The sequence below is a fragment of the Nelumbo nucifera genome, chromosome 3 (assembly GCF_055504915.1).
Source record: "Nelumbo nucifera cultivar China Antique chromosome 3, China Antique-T2T, whole genome shotgun sequence".
In the NCBI taxonomy this organism is placed as follows: Eukaryota; Viridiplantae; Streptophyta; class Magnoliopsida; order Proteales; family Nelumbonaceae; genus Nelumbo; species Nelumbo nucifera.
In genome coordinates this window covers 43,900,220-43,919,919 of record NC_142651.1, presented here as the reverse complement: position 1 = coordinate 43,919,919, position 19,700 = coordinate 43,900,220, and the positions used below count along the sequence as shown (strand labels likewise).

Genomic DNA, 19,700 nt, shown 5'->3' with positions numbered 1-19,700 from the left:
CTAATCTAAATTCTATGTACCTTTGCTCTATTTTTATTTGGAGTTGGTTTACCTCTCGACTACTTCTCTTCAATATGAGAGCTAGAATATTCTTAGATATGCATATGTATAATATGTTTCACATATCAAAAAGGGTGGTTGAAGGCCAACTTGCTGTTGTGATAACCAAGATGGCTTGGTACTCATTAAAGACAAATACAAGGAATAAGCAGAAACCGGATTCAGTCAGTGCAAATTCCATTCGAACAATCATTATGGCCTTGCATTAAGAATATTTTCCCATAAAATAAAGAATAAAAGAACAGAGATGTTCCTGATGCAAGGCTGTAAAAACTGTTCAAACACCAGTATTTGAACGGGCCTTACGCTGACTGAAACCGGTCTCGGATAAGCAATTGAAAAGCCTTTAAGTACATCAGTATGTGTCTCCCCTAGAATTGCAGCCCAACATATGTCACCATATCAACAGCTTAAAGACTTAACCCTGTAACAGCCTAGAGAATATTCTAGAATGCCTAACGTGCTAATAATAATCAGTCCTCCCTTTGCCTATAAATATGAGGGTTCCTGACATGATAGAGAGATATATCCATATAAAGCCAGACATACCACAACTCTTTTTCTCACTAGAATTCCTTTTCGCGCATTTAGAAGATCTTCTGATATCATCCCTATCTCATCCTTAATGCTACATTTCTTAGCTTCTTTGTGGCATTTTCACCCTTGCATGCTACTCACTATCTACAGAGCTAAGACCATCTCTACAGTGTCTAGCCTACAATAGTTGTTCAAATTATATTTTTAGTCCTCATTTAATGGGCATCAAATTTAAAAATAAAGTTATTTTAGTCATAAAGAAAAGTCCAACAAGCTCATTCATAATTTTGGTAGTAGTATAGATATAGTTACAAAATAAAGTTCTCTTGAATTCTACTTTAAGAAAACCTTAGATTGGTGTAGTATTTTAAACCTCCATAAATACTTTAAATATAGGCTTTAATGAGAGAAAATGAGAGTTAATATCTTACATAAGACATTAAAACTTAATGGGAGGTAACTGAGTGAATTGAAAAAATAGTAGTTTGAATTACATTTTAGCCCTTGCAATTTGATAGGGACCAAATGTAAAAATAAAGGTATTTTAATCAAAAAGAAAAGCTCAACAAACTTATTCATACTTTTGATAGTAGTATAGATAAAAATGGATATAGTCACACAATTAAAATTCTCTTGAATTCTACTTTGAGAAAACCTTAGATTGGTGTAGTACTTGCATTTTTTTAAAGATAGTTGTTTTATTAATTGATGCCCATTCATTTTTTATAAGGCATTTATCTGTATTATTTTGATCAAGAGTATTTCCTAACAATTAACCTTTCTATCCATAAAAATTCATTATTATAAGGGGCAATTTTGTTACATAATGTTTTAGCAACTTTTCCCTTATGTGAGAAAGTTACTTACACTCTTGGGAGATGGAATATACCCATGGGATAAGCAATTTGCCATGAGACTCATAGTTACTAAAAAGCGAACACAGGATTGTTGATCAACGGGAACAACCTCCCCCCTCCATTGACCCAAAAGAGGGGGGAGGGGCTAAAATGATTTTAAACTTGACTTAGAACTAGCTACTAGAAACTCCTAGAAGTAATTTGGAAACCATATCTTAGCTAGTCATAGCATTTCTGAAACAGTTAGTCGTTCTAAAAAAGGCCGGTATAGTTAAACGACATTTTTTTAGACCAACAAAATGCAAACGAGACTGTTTTGTTCATGGTTTGTTTTTTGAATGTGAGCATTGATTATATGATTCTTGTGTGCATGCATCTTCACTGTCTTTTCTTTTATTTTGTATACATATTGGGCATTATAGGGGATTAAGAGGTGGAGACAAAGTAGGGTGCACATGAGGTCCATAGATCATACCATGGAGAGTCCACAATCATGCAACCTTGATCTTGTGCCTCCATATTCACATAGGCACACTGAGTGGCCATCTCAGCTACTGGGTCATCAGATCACCATCTACTTCCTATCATATGACCATCATCAAATAAATATATTATGAATGGAGCCATGTTACTGTGTGAGACACATCATATAACTATCATGTCATGTTTACATAAATGAATCATGTTTCTTAGTTGAAAAAGCTATAAAAAGTTGTATTGAAAAAAAATGTCATTTTTGTGGTATTTGGCATCAATGTCGTTTTCTAAGAAAATTTTACATCAGAAAAAGTAGTGCTTCAGAAAACGACCTCTTGTTTGATATCATTTTTCCAGAAAAAAAAAGTGTTGCTCCAGATCATGCCTTGGAAATTGGGAAAGTGTGGTAAGAAGAAATGTCAAATTCAATGTTTTCTCAAAAAAATTGAAGGAAAAAACATAAATTACAAAAAAAAATTGAATAAAAATTGTAGAATAAAATAAAAATTCATATCTACTACCATATATAAAAGATGAGAATGATTTAGTTAGTGTGGTCAAAAGACCTTAATTTTTTCTACCATTTCTACCCCTTAAAAATTAATGGGCTGGGAAGGTTGGGTTGGGTTGGGTTAGAATGTATGCAAACACCTTCAAGGCACATTGAGCACCTCCACACATTTGTCTAAGAATAAAACAATTGAATGATTCATAATGTGTTACAGTGTTGCATACAATTGATGACATGAGTTGCAAGTCCTACTTAACAACTGCACACATGATAACATATAGGCCCTACATCATCCTAAGCCCACCATAACCCAACCCAACCTTCCCAGCCCATTAATTTTTAAGGGGTAGAAATGGTTGGAAAAATTAAGGTCTTTTGACCACACTAACTAAATCATTCTCATCTTTTATATATGGTAGTAGATATGAATTTTTATTTTATTCTACAATTTTTATTCGTTTCTTTTGTAATTTGTAGTTTTTCTTTGTCTTTTGTAATTTATGTTTTTTTCTTCAAATTTTTTTGAGAAAACAATGAATTTGACATTTCTTCATAGCACACTTTCCCAATTTCCAAGACATGGTCTGAAGCAACACTTTTTTCTGGAAAAATGATACCAAACAAAAATTACAATTTTTGTAATTTGTAGCTCTCCTTGTCGTCATTGATGGAGGGAAGTTCGGTGGAAGGAGGAAAACTTCCGGGTGAAAAATCTCACAATATGAGGTTTGGAAGACATTTGATGCACTAATGGGTCATGTTATGGCCGGTTCATGCTCGGTTGAACCGCCGAACCATATTAACATGAATTTAACCATTAACATTTGAATAAACGACGTGATCGAAGATGATTGGTGGATTCATACATCCAATGCACCCATGGGTGCACAGAACGCGGATTCAAACTATGAATTGCTAGTTCCAGAACCAACAAAAGATTATAAATAATGCCAATTTTCTTCATACACCAAATGAAACACGAATATAACCATTAAATGAACACCTCCGAAAGAATTCAATTATCAACATAGATATTTATTCACTTGGTTTTGTCTTTTGCTGAAATGAAATATGGTTCCCTAGAAAAATCTCCTTTAATATTTAGATAATTTGTTAATTTACAATTTATAGATAAACATGCTTTCTAGGATAAAAAGATAAGGAAATGGATACGGCATTTTTGATTGTGTAAAAGAGACAACAAAAACGTATGCATGGACCACCCCTAATAAGTTAAGGCTAATACTCAGACAAAGGAAACCTCTCTGAGGAGGAGGAAAATCGTGGCTACATATGATAAGAGACAATCTTGCCTGTTTTTATTATAAAATATAAAGGGGGAAAAAAGATTCTGGTCCTTTATTCATGGTTCATAATAGCCACATAAAGAAGATTAGAAGAATAGGAAATTTGGAATTGAGAAACGTTTGGATGCATGGTCCGCTCTCCATACTTCATCAATCACACGTGGAAATTTTGTGGATCAACATCCAACAACAAAATTTGTACCCATCAATGAGACAATTTGCCTTTTTGAATCCATGGGCCACTTACAATCTTACATTATTAGGGTTTTCTTTGTAAGCTACTTATAATGATTTCCTTGGTTGGCCCACGTTATGAATGAGAAGGCTGAGGGCAAGATCTTGATCAACTTCAAGAAGATGACCCTGTAGGAGTATATTTTTTTACAGGTGTTGACAACATGGGTCTCTTCACAGATAGCAGAAATGCTAGTAAACAAACAGTAGGGCCCATGATTTAATTTGTCTTCTGGTGTGTGTTTTCATATACATCTCACCATGTTCATATGGCAAAGTTTTTCAGAAGTTGAAATTATCTACTATATACTCACACAGATGCATTGAAATAAAAAAGATAGTTTAAAAATAGCTATCACATCTGTTTCCTTGCCTTCTTTTTTAATTTTTTTTTTGGCACACAGGGAGAGACACCAAAGAGAGACAAAATTGTGTAGTCATAATCTCTAATCTCTGTTTAGGAAGATTGCAAATATAAATATGTTCAGTGTAAAATCTTGTATACAGATCAAATTTGTATTTCTAAACATTGTATTTGTACTCTTCCCAAATGGAACCTAAATCTATTGTCTCGCATCACTGTTATGTAACCAATTACAAGTAAACACACCAGTGTTCTATACACGTAGGACCTACATGTCACTGTATGGAGCACTGGTGTGCTCACTTTGTGATTGATTACATAGGGAATGTTTGGAATCGTAGCCGTTTTTCAAAAAAAACGGTGCCACGTTGGATCCACATAGGCGTTTCAACAAATATTCATGTATCTCATTGTTTAGTTCAGCTGATTATTAAAAAATCGGGTATGCCTCGAAAATCGAGACCCACCAATGCATTTGGTGTTTTATGCATTGGTGAACTGTTTCCCCCAATGGTTGACTGATGTATATCCTATGTGGTGTTTACCTATCAATACATACATGAAAAACGGTGATGAAAATCACCTTACCAAACAGCATAGTATTGCTCATTGCCTAAGTGGCAGAAATGTTTTTTTGTGAAAAACGGGTCTCGAAAGCATAAACGTTTTTTCTTAAAAATAGTCTCAAAAAACATCCACACTTCCAAACACTATGATAGTAAGTGATACACACAGTGGTGTGAGCAGCAAACCAAGATGCTAATAACACTTTCTTTTTGAAGTTCTCTTCTCAAGGGACACTAGGCTTCCTTCTCTATGCTAAAATAGCAATAAATCTGAAAATAAGTGTGGAATCCTGAAATTAACCAAGAGCACTTTATTAAAAAGTAAACAAAAAAAAAAAGGTAAGGGGTTATCGGAGTTGGAATCTCTTACTCACAAATTCTTCCAACGTCCCTATCCACAGGACACTACACTACATGAGAAAAGTTTGTAGGTAGGAGGTCCTGAGTGAGTTTATCTGCAACTCTCTCTCCCTCTTCATTTTTCCGCGATTATCTTAAATTTATTGTGACTTTTACATACCTCAATCCAAAACTCTCTTGTTAGATATTTTATGTTAGAAGACAAACAATTTCTACAAGATTAATTACCATAATAGCTGTCTGTTCATATCTACCCTTTAAACCAAAACACCAATAATCATTTGCTTGGTTTAGAGTTGAATGCCAAAAACCTAAAACCTATTTTGTTTTAGAAACAAATAAGAAAATTAAGTGAACTACTAATCTGTTGTGAATCAAGTGAAAACCATAAAATAGGAGAAATAAATGACCCAAAGGTATTTTTATTATGGAAAAAAGATATATAGTTGGTTGGGTTTGACTATGATACCAGAAAGATATGATATCCAAAAAACTTTTGACCAATCAATTGATATCATAAACATGGTAGCCAATCAAGTGTCATTTATCAAAATTCATGGGTGAGTTTTGATTGGTCAAAACTCTTCTGATACCATATCTTTCTAGCATCATAGATTTTCCCTAGTTAATAAGATTGATTGGTTGGTAATTTTGTTTGGTTGCAATGCAAATAAATTTGCAATGATGCAAAACTATGGCATCGCAAATGATGTGAGTGTAAATTTTGACCTATTTTTGTTTCAAATTTTAGCTTATTTTGTTTGATTGTGGAAAAAATGAAGTACATTAAGACATGGAACAGAATAAAGTAAAACACAATACAAAATTAAACTAGAATTTGCATTTTTTTCATTTGTACTTCTATGCATTTGTATTAGTGCAAATAAAATTGCACTGCAACCAAACACAGCCTAAGGATGAGCCTATATACATATCAATGTTGCAATCCTCTTTGTGACCTTTCGCCCTTAAATCCACTTGGTGCCAAATTGGTCGTAAGGGATCCCTTGTATTGATGAGGCATGATTTCATATCATAAAAGGCAAGCAGCTCTTCATGTTGTGTGCGAGTGGGCCTCATGTGCAGCTGCATTATTGATACCTAAAAAAACATAACAGTATGAATAAAAGTTTGTATTAGGGGGATCTCTAGAGGTGTCAAAAAATCAGTAAATTTAAGAGAATATGAGAAAAATGAGAGGAAGTTGTAGATAAAAAAAAAAAAATAAAAAAGAAAAAAACTCTCGTATCTCAACAAATTTCAGCTGGTAGAAGGCCAAAAACATTCCAAAAAATATGATTGCACAAATACCATTTTTCGGAAATAAAAAAGTAACAAAAAAATTACATTAACGTTCAAATTATTAGGAAATAATTTAAAGATTTCATGGTTGTGAATGGAACTTAAGATCCATTTAGTTTGCAGTCGGGATCAGAATCGGAATGGTCCATTCCCATAGTATGTTTGAATGAGAATGAGAATTAGAATCAACATGAATGATATTTCATTCCCAAGGGAAGGGTAAGGAATGGTCATTTCCTCAAATGTGAGAATTCCATTCCAACAGGAATAAGAATAGGATTCCGATTCTGTCCAACCAAATAGTTGAAATTGAAATAATTCATTTCAATTCCGATTCCAGACCCCTATTCCTGTGAACCAAACGGGGCCTTTAAGGCAATAAAGATTCCATGGTTGTGATTCGACCATGCTACATATTGTGCAAAAGTCTTAGGTTTGATTTCCAACCATTCTACCTTGGTTTTGCTATTCCCTAATGGCCATGAATAAAATTCAACGAAATTTTTGGTTGAATGATAAAAGTCAGAAGTCTAAGTTTGATTTAAATGGTGCTCTTGGGAGATGATGTTTAATCCTACGAAAGAAGGGGCCTTGATCTTTGGTCTTAGGAGGAGGCTAAAGAAGTAAAGATGTAAATAAGGCGCTCTTCATGGAAATTCATGAATTTTTCTGAGGCTATCTTGGTTAAATTGCTAAAATGTATAGATGATCATGGATTCCAAATAAAATTTCAGAGACCGTCTTTTCTCTACGGAACTCACTTGGTTCGGCTATTTCTAGTCTTGGCAGTCTATAGGATTTAGCTTCTCGAAGCAAGATGAGTTAAATATTCGGAATGTGGCTTTCAAAGTAATATTTGGAATTAACCTTTATGCCTTATGATCCCGCTAATAGAGATCAATATTTTTTTTTAAGATTTTTTAGGGGTTTGTATGATTCAGTCCACCCCTAAGTGGAGCTAGGATTTCTTAGGGTTGGACTGAATCCTGCCCATGGATTGATGCTAAATTTATGGGTAGGATGTGGTTTATAGAAGGGGGCTACTAATAGATTAGGAGGGGGTTGCAAAAAATATTTTTAAGGGGGATTGCAGTCCAAAAATCCCGTTTTTTTTATTCTTTTGAAGTCACCCTGAATTTGACTAATGGAGGCCTTGTTTAATGCTGATGTTTTTTTTTTGGAGTTGTTATGAATGCTCATATCTTTCAAAACAATGGGGTGATACAATTATGTAGACAGTAGACTCATTCAAAAAAAAAAAAAAGGACAGTTTATAGTGAAGGAGTTTTGTCAAATGGAATGGTATAAGAGAAATAATCTTGGAAATTGGAATGATCCTGTTATGGTCTTAAATGGTTAAAGTGTTTTGCTTGATATGTTCATTCCATCAGTCTTAAGCCCCGTTCGCTTTTGGGTAAGTTATTTACCCAGGTAAATATAGTTACCCGAGTAAGTGCATTTACCCATATTCTTTTATTTTTCATATAAATAAGGCAATGACCATTTTAGCCATAAAAATCCATTATTAAAATGGGCATTTTTATCTCATTTAAGTGTTGGCAACTTTCCCCTAGGTGGGAAAGTTATTTATCCACTTAGGAGATGGGTATCACCGGGTAAGTGATACCCAGGAAAATAAACTTTCACTGGTCCCCACATAAATCTGAAAAAAGAACATGGGATTCTTGGTCAATGAGAACCAAAATCCCATTGACCAACTCCCCCCCCCCCACCCTCAAAATCCAAAAAAAGAACATCCCCTTAAGGTTTATTACGTATTGGTCAAGCATACAACATTTGGTATTGGAGTAGTCTACCACCATGTCACATGTTCGAATCACAAAGAGGACAGCTACTTAGGAGAAGTGCTACCCAGATTAGAGTGAAAGATTTCATGGAAAGGTCTACCTAGAATAGAGTGGAAACCATTATGGAAAAGGGCTACTTAGAGTAGAGTGAAAGCTGCCAAAGAGAAAGGGCTACCTATTGTCCGAGTGTGAGCCATTGTAGAAAGGGCTACCTATTGTCAGAGTGTGAGCCATTGTAGAAAGGGCTACCTACCGCTAGAGTGAAGCCGTTGAGACATCAGTTACAGAAGCGTGAGGTATATTGTGGTTCTAAATGGTTAAAGTACTTGATACATTCGATCAGTCTTAAGGCTTTTGGTGTATTGGTCAAACAAACAACAGATCCGCTCCTAATGGAGAGTGGAGACATTGTGAAAGTTATAAAACCCTATTCTTGGTTCATTTGGTGTTGTGGCTAGATCTAAGTCAGGCTATTTTTCTTGTTAATGTAGGTGGTCTTGTACCCATGTTGTAATCTTCTGGAACTTTGCCTTCAAGCCAACCACTACCACTCCATTCTCTATCGATGACGTAAGATCCATTTGTTGTTGCTTTGCAAATCTATGACACTGAGATTGTGATGACTAGCAAACAAAACATACTTCAGTTCTTGCTCATTTCATCTTTATTTAGATAGGGTTTCTAAGGTGTTCGGGATGGATGATGAATTTTTTTACTAAATTATTTGTTTGGTGGCATTGCTTTCATATCAACCGATATCTTGACTATGAATTTGTTTGTTAGTTATTATTAAGGGTGATTTTTCTTTTATAGAAACTATCTTCCTAATCCATCACATGTTGAGTTGGAAAAGAATTGAGCTTTTCACAAGTTATTTGAGCTCGGCTCATGAAGAGTTCAATTCAGCTCGATTTAAACCAAGCTTCGAGCTGAGTTTGAGCCCAATATAATGGCTTGTTTGCTAATTGAGCCGAGCTCAAACTCGAGCCTGACAAATCTTGGCTCATGAGGCTCATAAGCCTAATATACATACATACATATACATATACATATACTTATACACACATATAATTGTTTACTTTTTTAAATCCCCAAACTACCCTTTTCTTATTTATTTCCATAGTGAGAAGACATTACCAACCAAATGGCCATGGATTTTAGTAACCACAATGACAATTGATTGCCAAAAAAGAAAGAAAGAACAAAAAAGAAGATTGAATATTGAAGGAATTTCTAACCAAGAAATGATAAACTTCTTGGTTTTCTAGCTAAGATAGATTAACATTTTCCGACAAGAGAAGCGAGGGACTGTGAGGAGAAAAGAAAATAAAGAAAGTTCACATGGGTAATTTAGTAATTTAACGCATTCCATAATGACTTAACGGCTAGGGGGTCTTTGGCTCACAACTAAAGTTTAGGGGGTCTTAACTGCAAATTATTAGGGGGTCTTTGTCATTGACCCATAGTATAGGGGGGTCTTTATAATTTATCTAATTTTTATTATATGTATAATAATAATTATTTTTTGTATGTAAAACAAAAAATAATTATATGTATTATTTTTTTATATTTTATATGTATAATAATAAATATTATATATATATATGTAAAATAAAAAATAATTTTTTATATTGTATAATTTTTATATTTTATAGAAAGATTGGCTTACAATCTAGCTCAAGCTGAGCCGAACTCAAACGTATGAGCTTTTGAGCATAATCGAATTCAAGCTCAAGTCTTTAACTTGAATAAAGCTTGAACCTAACATTTTTTTAGTGAACCAAACTGGAATAGCAAGATATTTGGCTATTCCACTCCTAACCACAGGTATCAAAATCAACATGATTTTAATAATCAATTTTTCAGAAATCAAACTAAGAAACAACAAAATAATCATCAATTTTTTAATCGCTGATGTGACTCTGATGTAACATCGATCCAAAACACCACCTAAAATTTTCTCTTGGACCCGTTTAGGAGGGCTGAGCCATTCAACCACGTTGCTTTAAGGCGCTTCAGATAAATTATCAAGAGGCTGAATTTTCACCGCACGTGGCGTAGAGGCTGTTCTTATAAGGCCCACCTTGGAAAAGCTGGAAGCCATTGCAGTCGAAAAAACTTTGGCTATTGGAATCCAAGAGCTTATGTTGTTTGAGAACAGTTTTGGGAATGCCATGTTACCATAAAGTAGGGTATAATAGTAATTGTACCTATGTTTTAACCTTAAATATAAACATGAGCGTGAATTGATGAACGTGTTCAACCTAAAAATGATCTCAATAACATAGACTATTGGCTCCCAACAACTAAAATTAACTTGTTACAATATGCATTTGATGTTCTCTTCTCTTGCTTTGAACTAGTTAGAAGAGTCTATCAAGAGCAAGCAACTTGTTGCTTGGGCTGTCAATGGTATCGGGTCTGGTTCAGGACAGGGTAAAACCATCCCAAACCGACTGTTAAACCAATAGTACTGAAACCAAATCAGACCTGATCGGTTCTATTATTTTAAAACCGATACCAAATCGATGGATAACCGGGACAATTGGGTCTACTCGATTGGACCTGATTAAATAATAAACCATACTTAACCAAAAACGAAGAATTGGCATATCTCTCGTGTCTACAGACCAAACCCCATCTGAAGTGAAGTGTTGGCCGGAGAAAAACCAGAAGATAAGTTTCAGACTTCACCTTCCTTTTCCGAACAAACAAAATGATAATTTGAAGAACAAAAACTGAACAGCTGAAGTGAAGTGTTGGCCGGAATAGAGGGTTTGGGGGTGAACACCAATCGTCGAACGGTGATTTCTGAGAAAGAAACTTTCTCAGAATGAAAAGAACAAAAGTAACACCGAATATGTGAACTGTGAACACCGAATAGGTAATTTCTGATAAACTTTTGAGAAACTGAGAAAGTGACGAACAAAATGACAAAAGGGTTTGGGGGTTTTAGGTTTTAAACCAAAATTCCGATTTTAGACATGTAAAACTTTTAAATTACCTATATATAAAATACCAAAATTCAAAACTGTAAAATATCTAAAAATAAAATACTAAAATATAAATATAATAGTATATAGATAGATAGATATATAAAATCGGTTCGGGTCTAGTTAGTTCAAAACACCCAAAAACGGTTCTGAACCAATAATTATCGGACACAAAAATTAAAACCATAACCGACCCATCGATTTGAATCACTGTTTTCAACCTGGTTGGTCGAATCATTCGAATTATCATCCGGCCAGGATTCCGAGTCCAGTTCAATCAACACCTGTCAGACGGTCAAAAAATGTTGATTTGGTAAATAACCATTTGACCCAATCGGTTCAACCGTTGACTTGTTCGATCTGGTGACGAGGTTGCGGGTTCCACACTCAATGCACACAAACTTTTAGAGGCCATAACTGCACTCCGATGTCTGATTGGCATGATTGGTTTTTTTTTTTTGGTAACTTTTCGAGATCTATGTGTTCCAAGGTGTCATAGGCGCCTTGCCCCACTATTTTCGTGAAAAAACCCCTTTTTATCTTCAATTTGCAATTTTTAATATTTTTTATAAATAAAAAATTACAAATTGAATTAAAAAATATAAATTAAATATAAAATAATACATATAATACACCTAAAACATATTTATACATTATATATACATATAATGTATAAAAGTATACTTGTATACTTATATTTATATATATATACATGTATACATATATAAATATATAAATATATAATTAATAGATATATGCACTGGCAAAAACGGATCGGCCTTCAGATCGTTTTTTAAAACATGAATTCAAATCACAGGACCAAAACCATTATAAATGGTTAGAACGACTCGAATGTATTGGATGAACCCAAATTTCTCACTCACTTTTCCTATGGGTAGGAAAAGTGAGTAGGAAATCGCGTTTGCTATCGTGTAGACCCGACCCATTGACATTGCCCAAACGATTCTTTATATTTGCTTTTGGTGGATTATGGTACGGACTACGGGATAAGATGAGTAGGAAATCTAACGGCAGAGCGTACGTGTTTTATTTGTGAATGAAGGAAGACCTTTCACATCTGCTTTCATAATTCTCAGGCGTATTCTAAAATCAACCGCTTCGATTTGATTCGAACGTGGACAACTTGTTCTGTTGATGATTCGACTTTGGTGCTACTACCACTCTATAAATTACACCATAAATTAAAGACAGAACAAAAAATAAGTAATTCTCCATCAATACCATTCCTCTCTTCTGAGTTTGCCGCCTGCATATATTTCCTCGGGGGATCTTTCCCTTCTGGTCTGCTCCTTTAGCTGAAGTTCAGAAAACCACCAAGCACTGAATTTCCTTAGGTGGAAGGCTTTATACAATGGACAGATAGCACATCTAAACAGGCGTTTCGCTGGTAATGGTCACTCGATTCTTCATTCATGATGTTCTTTGCTGTTAATGAATTACTTTTCGTTTCTTTTATTTCTTCTGTTATAAAGCGTTTGAGGACAGATTATCTGGGTATGCGTAATCCAGATGAGATTTCAACAACCCAGATTTGGTTTTCCTTTCTACTGAAGACTACCTTATTTTTCGGGACTCCCCAACTTTCTTCAACCAAAAGAATTTTTTAGTTTTTGTATCCAATTCGAAATTTTTGCAAAATTTGCTGCAATCTAGAGTTATTCCCTCTAGAATCCGGACGGAAAAGCAATTTTTTTTCCCTTTCACAATTGATGAAAAAAGTCTGGCCTTCTCACTTGCTAGTCCCCCAAAACAAAAAGAACACAGTTTTGGTTTGTAATTTTGTATGAATTTAAGATCTTATGCTGCATGAATTTTCTAATTGTTGATGGTTTTGGAAATTGACAAAAACCCAACATTTTAAATGATAAGATTTGGTGTTGCATGCAGAAATTGGGGGTTCCAGCAAAGGGCAGTCTTCCGATCCAATGGGGGGATTAAATGCTGCGCAGTATGTCTCTATTGATGAGGAAGCTTCTCCAAGGTTGGAGAAGTTCAGGAAGGTTTCAGTCTTACCTCTTATATTCCTGATCTTCTATGAGGTGTCAGGGGGGCCGTTTGGCGTTGAGGACAGTGTCCAGGCGGCTGGCCCTCTTCTAGCCCTGCTTGGGTTTCTTGTCTTCCCATTCATATGGAGTATCCCTGAGGCCCTGATAACGGCAGAAATGGGTACGATGTTTCCGGAGAATGGGGGCTACGTTGTCTGGGTTTCATCGGCACTGGGGCCCTTCTGGGGTTTTCAGCAAGGTTGGATGAAGTGGCTAAGTGGAGTTATTGACAATGCTCTGTACCCAGTTCTGTTTCTGGACTACCTTAAATCAGCTGTGCCGGTGTTAGGTGGAGGTTGGCCTAGGATTTTAGCCGTGCTGGTCTTGACTATGGTTCTTACATATATGAACTACAGGGGTTTAACGATAGTGGGCTGGATGGCTGTGTTCTTGGGGGTTTTTTCACTCCTCCCTTTTGTGGTTATGGGACTCATTGCAATTCCAAAACTGGAGCCCTCAAGATGGCTAGTGGTAAATTTGGACAAAGTGAATTGGCGTTTGTACTTGAATACTCTGTTTTGGAATTTAAACTACTGGGATTCAATAAGTACTCTTGCAGGAGAAGTTGACAACCCGAAGAGAACCCTCCCTAAGGCCCTTTTTTATGCTGTCTTCTTGGTTGTTCTTGGATATTTTTTCCCTCTTCTGACTGGAACTGGAGCTGTTCCACTTAATCTTGACTTGTGGAGCGATGGTTATTTCTCAGATATTGCAAAGATCGTAGGTGGGGTTTGGCTGAGATCTTGGATCCAAGGGGCTTCTGCATTATCAAATATGGGGATGTTTGTGGCTGAGATGAGCAGTGACTCTTTCCAACTCTTAGGGATGGCTGAGCGTGGGATGCTTCCTGAGTTCTTTAGCAAGAGGTCTCGCTATGGAACCCCTCTAGTTGGGATCTTGTTCTCTGCCTCGGGTGTGATTTTACTATCATGGCTGAGTTTTGAAGAGATTGTAGCTGCAGAGAACTTCCTATACTGTTTTGGAATGATTCTGGAGTTCATAGCATTTGTGAAATTAAGGGTACAAAACCCAACAGCTTCAAGGCCATATAAGATACCTGTTGGAACAGTTGGAGCCATTTTAATGTGTATTCCTCCAACTATATTGATCTGTGTCGTTTTGGCTATTGCTTCTATGAAGGTCATGGGTATAAGCCTTCTTGCTGTGTTGATTGGGTTTTTACTGCATCCTGGTCTCAAGTATGTTGAGAAAAAGAGATGGGTCAAATTCTCCATAAGTTCTGACCTTCCAGATCTTTATACAGCAACTGATCATGAAAATACAGAATCCTTCATGGATTGAACAAGTTGTTGGATTAGCATGTGAAGTTACAGTACCACTTACAATGGTGCAATGAAAAAGCTTTTCAATGGTCTACTTTATGTAGAGGGTTCCAAGCCACATCAGTCTGCTAGCTTGGAGTGGCCTCCTGGGGAAATATGGCCAAATCAGTCTGTTCACTTGATGATAACTTTTGTTTCTCCAAACTTTGTTATTAGAAGCTAGGTTATTTTGCCTTGTTTCTGAACTTGTAATTAAGCAAAACATCTTTAAGATGTTTATCAATATGCAATTGAGAGCCATATATCTTTTCTTGATCTGGATCAAGGTCAAAAGACAAATTAGATTGGTATTTGAAATTTGAAAAATGCTTCTCAATGGCTACATCAGTCTGCTCACTTGGTGGTAACTTACTGTTCTCCAAACTTTCTTATTAGAAAGAAACTAGGTTGTCTTTCCTTGTTTCTAAAATCTAAACTTTTAACTTAGCAAAAACATCTTGAATGTTTGTCTATATGCAATCCAAGAGTCATATATCTTTTCTTGATTTTGAGTAAGGCCAGAAGGAAAAGAGCATGGTGTTTGGAACTTGAAACATGATTAGGGTTTACTATATAATATATTTGTGTTACTGAATGATCATTTCTGCTGCTTGTATGATTTATTTTTTCATGTCTCACTTATGAGCCTGCAAAAGATGTCACATTGACCTTCTGAACTGAGTAAAAAGAGATGCCTTATTATGGCTTGGCTGTAACTGACAGATAATATAGAAATATCGTCTACCAAGTGAAATTGAATGTTTAGGCATCATTGTGTTTGCCTTTCAAATCTTAGGGCAGAACATAATACAGTTGACAGCAAAAAAAGTAAGATGTATCTATGGCAGATATGGAAATAGCTTCTATAAGTTATTTTGGATTCATCAAATGCTATTGAAACTACTGAGAAGTGAGAACCAAGTCAAAAGGTTTTACAGAGCTTGTCGTGCTTATTTGTATCAAGTCTTTGGTACAGGCTATAATAGTTCATCCCAATGTACCTTCAAACTAAGAATTTGTGTATGAAGTATATGAATCATCTATCTACGGATACTTAAAATGGGTGTATTACTGGCATGTTATGTGCAATTTTTTTGTATATTGAAACTTTAAAGACCATTTTAATGTGTTTTATTTATTTATTGTTTTGGAAATATCTGAAACATATATGTCTAGACTTGTTGACTTTTAGAGACTGAAAGCTTCAGGAACACTGTCACATTGATGGGAAATTTCAGAAGATTGTTGCTAGGATTGCAAAAATATTTTTTTTTTTTATGACGAATTGCAAAATATAATTGCTCATGCCAAGAAATATTAAATCATCAAGTATCTTCTTGGATGTTTGAAAATGGATGAATCTCTTTTAGGGTCATACCTTAGTTCTTCCCAAAGGGTAAAGAGAAATTTTGGGTTGAGTTCTGAGGACAAAATTGCTCATGCCAAGAATTGCTCATCAGGGATGTTCTTTTGCTGGATTGATGACTTTACATATACAAGCTGTATTTTACATGCAGTCAACAAGATAAAAGGCTAAAAGAAGGTTTTCATGGTTTTCATTTTAGATCTTATCTCCATGTTATGGTTCCAGAAAAAAAAATTGTCTTCAAGGCAAATATCTCTTCACTAAAGAATAATTAATGAAATCAAGTCCTAGATTTGGACATCTTTACTTGGTCAAGACCTAATGTAGTTTTGAGCATTGAACCATCATATATTCATATTTCATACCTTTCAGTCCTTTCCTCTGTTTCTACATTGTTGCATCATATGCCTATATGCTAATTTTCCTCTTTGCATTTTCAGTATTTTCTAGACAATTCCGAGCTCTCTCATTTCCAGAAAAAAAAAAAAAATTGTCTTCAAGGCAAATATCTCTTCACTAAAGAATAATTAATGAAATCAAGTCCTAGATTTGGACATCTTTACTTGGTCAAGACCTAATGTAGTTTTGAGCATTGAACCATCATATATTCATATTTCATGCCTTTCGGTCCTTTCCTCTGTTTCTACATTGTTGCATCATATGCCTATATGCTAATTTTCCTCTTTGCATTTTCAGTATTTTCTAGACAATTCCCAGCTCTCTCATTCTCTTTTTTCCATTTAGAGAAAAAAAAAGGTTCTCCCAAGGACTCCATACTCATATTACTTTTTATGGGTAAACGAACCAAGGATGTTTTGACTACTGACTGCAGGGGTTTTACTTATGTAGAAATTACTTTTTCTAAAGTTGGTTTACATGAGAAGTTTCTCCATGAATCATTTTGTTTGAATGCTGGATTTAGAAAAGTGTGTAATAAGAAAATTGAATTGTTGAATATTGTTTTACAACATAAAATTCTCCTTGGGAAGAATATTACTTAAAAGACAGTTTCCAAAACCTCATACCCTCCAACCCTAGTGAAGGCAGGATTAAATCCCTGGCCTCTGATACAATCAACATGAGACTTTACCAGTGCTAGCTGGCACCTTCACTTCCAGGACTGTCCAAGTGGTAATGTGGTATTACTATTACAAGACCACAAACTGTTCTGATGGCATTGCCAATGTCACTTGTTTATTTGTTATTGGCAGATTTAATATCTGCCTTTTTTATATTAGTATGCTATAAATATCTTAATTCGTTATATTTTTCCAATTATCACGGAAAAAATAACTATATGATGAATAATTTTTTTTTGACAAATGTATATGACGAATAATGTTTATGCTAAAGAATCCTTATTGTCATTCCTTGGTTGGATTTAGATCGACCTTTGACCTTTCAGAAAATGACTGTTACGCTTTATTTATTCACTCACTCACTAAGGCACTATATTCTCTTTGAACATACATTGTGCAGGAATTACAACAGTAAATTATTAACTACTCTGCAATTCCACACAACACCCTCCCCCACCTTAAAAGTCCATCATCTATTGGTTGTTGAGATGATACAATATGCCATGATCGCCTGATTGGACCCTTTGATTTCCTTTCACACTAGGACATAGGTTCTTCATTGATTGGGTGAGTTGGGGGGCTGGCCATTCCACTGTCTGTCTCATAGAAATTCTTCAGATTGGTTGGGTAGACAGATCCCTTCCCATGTAGTAGGAGGTCCACATGGAGAGGTTAATCTAAAGGGTGTTCTTTTTGTGGTTCAAAAAAAAAAAAAAAAAAAAACAAGGGTGGTTGTGTTTCAGAACCATACCACCTTTTCTTGAAAATGAAAATATTAGTTTTGATCCATCATAGGCATTCTGCTATGTATGGTTGTGGTTGTGTTCTGAATCACATAGAACCACAACCACTGTTCTGTTCGTGGTTTGATAACTGTAGAACAACCAACCTCTAGAAAAGTAATGCAAGGACTAATTCCATGTAGATTATTCTAGTTAGTTTCACTGAAAAGTTGGAGATTGTTGTTAATGGCCTTTGCATTTCTTGTGGGGGGACTGGTAAGGTGGTCCCATAGTGGGTCATGCTCGTTCAATCAGATGACGAATTGGAGAACCCAAAACCCAATCTCTTATAAGAACCCTGAATGCACGGCTTATAGACCGTTGTCATATGGTCTGGACAAAGTGTGAAGGGATTCAATCATCCAAATAAATTGCCAGCCAGTTTGACATAGATATCTCCATTTGGATGACCATGAGATCAGAGAATAGATGCATATTGAGGATCTTTGGAGGAATGTACAAGTGTATTTGTGCTGGTGAGACAGTGACCACTGACCAATTGATCCACTGATGCAAGATATATTCCTGAATTGTGGGTTGGGAATCTCTGCGTAGTGCGTACACCATGTGTTTTGGTAATTAGGGAACCAAGTCATTGAAACTTGAAAGGTTGCACAAATAGAAAGAGGAGAGTTGGGAGAAAAACTAATATCAAAAGCACACAAGGACTTACAGGTAACAAAGAAAAATTGTTTTTCTACTTGTAGTAGATGAGACTCATGGCAAGAATGCATCTATGGGTGCAAAGCAAAGTTGATTGATAAGATATATATTAGATGTTTCTTGCTCCAAGACCAGGTACAACCGAGAGAGAGAGAGAGAGAGAGAGAGAGAGAGAAAATTCCAACTTCAAAGTGGTAAAGAAAACATGTGGGCAAGGTTCAAAGTATTGAACATATCGGCCTGTATTGGCTGATACGTATTGTTTCGTGACCCCTCTGATACGCCCCTACAGTGGGTGTATCAGGGTTTTGACCGGTTCAGGGGGTGGAAGAATCCTAAACCGCCCCCCTTGAACTGGTTTTGAAATAAAATTAAAAAAAAAGTAAAAAAAAGGTATTGAAACACCCGATATGCCCCTACCGGCGTATCAGGCGTATCGATATTTTGAACCTTGCATGTGAGTAGCATTTTGGTTGTTATAAAAATGATCCCTTGTGATTATTATAAATACTAGAGGAATGGCCCATGCGATGCATGTGTATTTGATATTGATGGTGATGTTTGACTATGCTTTTACATCTCAGGAATAGATGAAAGTTCACATACTGTTCAAGTCCTAAGACAATTATATAATACATAAAAAAGACTATTCTCACAAAATGCCAATATCTGAATTTTATAATATGCATATAATGTTGGTTGCAAGTGCATCAAATTGAAACATTAGTGTACTAAATCAAATGATAAAATTACATTCAACAACATTACATTCAGATACAGTTCATCCCAATGAAACACAAAATTTATGGGGAATTGGAGATGCCAATCGAAAATAATTACTATTAATGGTTAGAAGTAAATTAAGTTATTATGTTAATTTATTCAAGTAACTATTGAATAGCAGCAGTCATTATCTAAGATGACTATTAAATAATTTACATTTAAGCCTAACAACATTTTTTTAGGCCTCGTTCGCTTTTTGGTAAATTATTTACCCGGGTAAATGTAATTACCTAGGTAAGTTTTTCCTGGGAAACACTTACCTA

At 35.3% G+C, this 19,700-nt stretch overlaps 1 protein-coding gene across 1 annotated transcript; it reads left to right on the top strand.

Annotated features, from left to right (window-relative positions):
* The first annotated feature begins 12,450 nt into the window (after positions 1-12,450).
* On the top strand, positions 12,451-15,107 carry LOC104612877 (putative polyamine transporter At1g31830). Its single transcript, XM_010280504.3, has 2 exons — positions 12,451-12,784; positions 13,285-15,107. Exon 2 carries the CDS (start codon positions 13,323-13,325, stop codon positions 14,742-14,744), a length of 1,422 nt encoding a protein of 473 aa, XP_010278806.1. The 5' UTR covers positions 12,451-12,784; positions 13,285-13,322; the 3' UTR covers positions 14,745-15,107.
* The last annotated feature ends 4,593 nt before the right edge of the window (positions 15,108-19,700 follow it).